Raw genomic sequence first — 5,105 nt, forward strand, 5'->3', positions numbered from 1 at the left:
TAACCATGTCCTCAAGGGTCATGGAGCCATCCTTAGCTGAAGAAAGTTTTCCAGTATGTCAAAGACCTGATCATGGACACCATTCCAGAGTGAGGATGCTGCTGTCCAGGTGCAGATGCCTCTTGCTGGGTTTAGAGGGATGGTGGCTTCAAGTGTGGGAAACAAGCCATGGTCAAAGTACTGAGTTGCCAGGTGAAGGAGTCACGGAATGAGTGAGCGAACTATGCACCAGAGAACCAGAACAGGATTGCAAGAAGAAACAGAGCAGAGGCAATAGCCAAAGTCCCTTGTGGCAATGAAGAACTTACAACTGGAGGGCACACTTCATTGAGTGGTGAGGAAGACTCCAAGGGTAAGGGAGACCGGATGCTTGTGGCCTTTGACAGAAGGAGAAAGGCATTCTTTGTAAGGCACTCATTTTCTTTCGCCAGAGGATAGGTAGGACAGTTAGGGAAGGGGATAAATAACAAAAAAAACCCAAACAACTACTTCATGTGCAACTATATTTGGATTATTACAGCATGCAACAGAAAGGGTTTCATGAGGACTGAGAACACTGTGCTTTGTGAAGGCATAATACCTTCTGTGCTATTATTGGAAGACTTTGTGGATGGAGCCGTAGTCTACTTTGCACTTACCCTGTCTGCATAATATGCACTACAGTAAGAAAACTATCCTCTCTGAAATCCTGATTTCCCTCAAAAGGAATTATTTGGCTCATTCATGTTTGCAATATGATGGGTGAGCAACTGGCTGATGGGTCAGACTCAAAGAGTTATAGCAAATAGTGTTACATCAGGCTGGTGGCCAGTCACCAGCAGGGTTCCCCAGTGCTCTTTAATGTTTTTATAAATGATTTAGACACAGGAATCATATGTACATTAAGTAAATTTGCCAATAATACTAAACTAGGAGGAGCTGTGGACTCCCTTAAAGGTCAAGATGCCTTACAGAAAGATCTGGGTAGACTAGAGAGCTGGGCAATCACCAACCATATGAAATGCAACAAGAGCAAGTGCTGGATTCTGCACCTGCGATGGGGTAATCCTGCTTATATAAAAAATTGGAGGATGAGAGGCTGGAGAGCACCCCCGCAGAAAGAGATCTGGGGGTTTGGGTTGATGGCAAGATGAATATGAGTCAACATTGTGCCTTGGCAGCCAAAAGGGCCAGCCATGTCCTGCGGTGAATCAAGCAGAGCATAGCTAGCTGGTCGAGGGAGGTGATTTTCCCAGTCTACACTGCACTGGTGCGGCCCCACCTCAAGTACTGTGTGCACTTTTGGTCACCTCAATATAAGAAGGACATCGAACTATTAGAGTGTGTCCAGAGGAGGGTGGCCAAGATAGTGAAAGGCCTCGAGGGCAAGACTTACTTGGTTTGTTCAGCGTGGAGAAGAGAAGGCTGAGGGGTGACCTCACTGCAGTCCACAACTTCCTCAAGGGGGTAGCAGAGGGGTAGGTGCTGATCTCCTTTCTCTGGAGACCAGTAACAGGACACAAGGAAATGGAATGAAGCTGCATCAGAGGAAGTTGAGATTGGACATTAGGAAAAGGTTCTTCACTGAGAAGGTGGTTGGTCACTGGAACAGGCTCCCCAGGGAAGTGGTGACAGCATCAAGGCTGTCACAGTTCAGGGAGCATCTGGATGACGCTTTTAGTCATATGATTTAGTTTTAGGTAGTCTTGTGAGGAGCAGGGATTTGAACTCAGCGAACCTTATGAGTCCCTTCCAACTTGAGATATTCTATGATTCTATGATTCCACCTTGGAATCAAACTAAGAAGTAGATTACAGAATGAGTACTAAGGACAAGATAAAAATGCCTATTTTTATTTTTTCGTGAAGCAGACATTAAAAATGGGTTAGCTGAATTGCTCACTAGAAACACCCATTGATTCTGATTTCAGATTTCAGTGGCCTACCTATGCTGTATGAAAATGCAAAGCTTGAATAGAAGCTAGATCATCCAGTCACTTGCACATTCTCCCTTTTTGAATAAGTAATTGACTCATTCAGGAGCAGAGTCACATGAAAGTCAAACAGCAGGCAGTGTCAACAGTTAGAGATTCAAGTATAAGCTGAAAACTTGAACTAACATGCTTGCTACCTGATTTTAACTATTTATCTCCATTGGGACCAGAAGTTCAGTAAGGATTCTATAAACGCTTCACACCTGTCAGTTAATTTCTGTAGAGATATAGAATTTTAACAGTATAACTTCATAGCACATCTATGTTAATTCCTTTACTCAGTATAGGTGTCCTCTAAATTATTCCATACAGGGTTTAGTGTCAACCTAAGGCTTTTCAATAATCAGAAGAAAATTATTTGAAGCTTACTTAATACATATTATGTTGCTATATAATGTACGCTATGGAGTTGTTCCTAGGAAAATTGTATTAATAAACAAAACAAAAATAAAAAAGTTTTTACTTAATTACTTCAAAATATTTGTTTTTGATTTTCCACACCAAAGTATATATTTGCTGAACAGCTTCCACATCGAGCCTTTGATCTCCTTATTACGCAAGGTATAGATCATGGGATTAGTCAAAGGGAAGATGACTGTATGAAAAACTGCAACAACTTTTTCCATTGGGACAGCTTGGAAGGGTAAACCATAGATATACATAGCTGGGCCACACATGACGAAAACCACAATGATGTGGGAAACACAGGTGGAGGCTACTTTGTTCTTTGCTTTGGAGGACTGTGTCCGGATCTTCAGCAACAGGACAGTATAGGAGATTAAGAGAAGTGTGAAGCACATGACTACAACAACTCCATTGTTGAGGAACATCAAAAGCTCCACTATGTAAGTGTTGGCACAGGCCAACTTGACCAGCTGATGGACATCACAGAAGAAGTTGTCCAAGATGTTGGGCCCACATAAAGGGAGGTGGATGCTGAGAGAAAATAGAATGATGCCATGGATGAAGCCCCCACTCCATGTAGCTCCAACCAGAACACAGCAGACTCCCCTGTTCACAAGCCTGGTGTAGTGAAGAGGTTTGCAAACAGCTACATAACGGTCATAGGCCATGACCATGAGCAGGAAAGCTTCAGCTGCTCCCAGGAAGTGGAGGAAGAAAAGCTGGGCCATGCAGGCACTATAAGAGATGGTCTTACGGTGTGAGAAAAAGTCAGCCAACATTTTGGGTGGGGTCACAGAACAGTAGCAAATGTCCAAGAATGCCATGTTGGCCAGGAAAAAATATATGGGTGAGCCCAGTTGGGAATCCCTCCGAATTGTGAGAATGATAAGGACATTGCCTGGCAAAATGATCATATAGAAGAGCAGGAAGAAGAAGAAGAGAATCATCTGGACTTCGTGGTTTTGGGACAATCCCAACAGAACAAACTCTGTAACTACTGTGTGGTTCTCGTGCTCCATTTCTACTCTGCAGAGCCCTGAAAAACAGACAGTAATCATGGAAAAAAACAAACACCTGTGCAAATGTACAGAAATGTTTGAACAACCTGGGGCATATTTAGATTGCCTAAAATGCATGCCCTTTTCCCTCTTCCTAGTTTTAGGGAACTCCTAATGGTGAAATACTTGAAAGCCAGTAATTCCTCTGAATTCCTACTAACTTGGGCATTTTACCGGAAATGTAGACTGGAAATGTCCACATTTTATCAGACGTTCTTTGTTTTCTCTGTGCCCTGGGAACTGGCACCTGGATGGAATATAGGTCATAAAGTATCAGTCCATTCTTCCATGGGTAGACTAATTATTGTGGTTTATGGCATAGATGCCTTTATCTGAGCTAGTCATCTCTACTCCCTCTCCAGCTGACAAAAGCAGGTCCTTCCTTCCAGGGTAGACAGATTTAATTCTAGAGTAGACAGCTAAACAAAGCTAGACAAAGTGCACTCTAAAATTACACAATTAACCTAAATCACATCCACTGATTCTAAAAGGAAACTAAGGACAAAACATTCACATCTGAACGAACGTTTACGAATCCCTCAGGTGAATTCATCTGACAGCTGCAAAGTTGTTTGCAATTAAACAGTTTTAAATCACTTTGTACTTAATTATGTCTGTATAGCCAGCCTAGGGAATGACTAATTCCATCCTAAATTTTCTCTAACACATATCACTTCAAGTATTTTCCAATCTATTTCATTTTTCCCAATTGTCTTTCAAGGGAGATGAGGATATCTAGATCACATTCAGACTTCCACCTTTCTCCAGAGAAATCCCACAGTGGTGTCTAATTTTCCAGTGAAGTCAATGGAACACTGGAAACATAAAGAAAACTCAATTACCTAAATGCTGTTATGAAATTAATCCACCATGAATTGGCATGATGGCAGTCTGGAAAACAAACTGACATTTTTTTTATAGAATGTATCAAATAATTTCATTTACATATATTTTGAATGGAACTGATGCCTTCCTCATTAAGAAAACCATAAAAATTGGTCAGTTTTCTTTTAAAAGTCTTTCCATTTGTCTAAGTTCTTTCATTCCTCCCACTTCTTTTTCTTCTTTTGGCTCAGGAGAAAGTGTTATGAATTTTTGCCTCCAGTTTTTTTAATACTTTTCTTCCACTTTGCTACAAAGATGGTATATTTGCCTGCACAATGGCATCTGCACATTACTGCATAGGAACTTCACCAGCGATGTTGAGGTAGAGAATATGAAAATGTTTTAATGGGACAAAATGCTCAGACCTGTAAGCATTGTTTAGCTTTAGAACAGTTTTAGTTTAGTTCCTTATTGAGATCAGTGAGAAATTAAATCAGTCTTGACAGTGGAAACTAAAAAAAATAAAAACAACTGAGAGGAGGAGAAAGTGGCAAAAAGTAGTAAAATTCAAAATAAAGAAAAAAAAGGGAAGGAAAAGTAAGAAAGGAATAAAAACAAGTAAGAGAAAAAAATACTCCTTATGTGACTGATTAATGTTTTTGTCAAAAGTAAAAATTTCATGTCATGCCTTGAAAGGAAAAAATTTCTTGACTTTGTTTCCTCCATCTCTTCCTTTCTATCACGGACAGCTGAAAGGCTCACTGTGCTGGATGTGTGTATAAATTGCCCAATATTTAATTTCTCAGCTGACTGCGAATCCTTATCCATCTGGATCTGAGTTTCTC

At 40.7% G+C, this 5,105-nt stretch overlaps 1 protein-coding gene across 1 annotated transcript; it reads right to left on the bottom strand.

The window, feature by feature from the left end:
• Positions 1 to 2,439: 2,439 nt before the first annotated feature.
• Positions 2,440 to 3,396, bottom strand: LOC137673933 (olfactory receptor 4N5-like). Its single transcript, XM_068419002.1, has one exon. The coding sequence runs from the start codon at positions 3,394 to 3,396 to the stop codon at positions 2,440 to 2,442; it is 957 nt and encodes a 318-aa protein (XP_068275103.1).
• Between the last annotated feature and the right edge of the window lie 1,709 nt (positions 3,397 to 5,105).

Source organism: Nyctibius grandis, chromosome 26, assembly GCF_013368605.1.
Source record: "Nyctibius grandis isolate bNycGra1 chromosome 26, bNycGra1.pri, whole genome shotgun sequence".
NCBI classification, from domain to species: domain Eukaryota; kingdom Metazoa; phylum Chordata; class Aves; order Nyctibiiformes; family Nyctibiidae; genus Nyctibius; species Nyctibius grandis.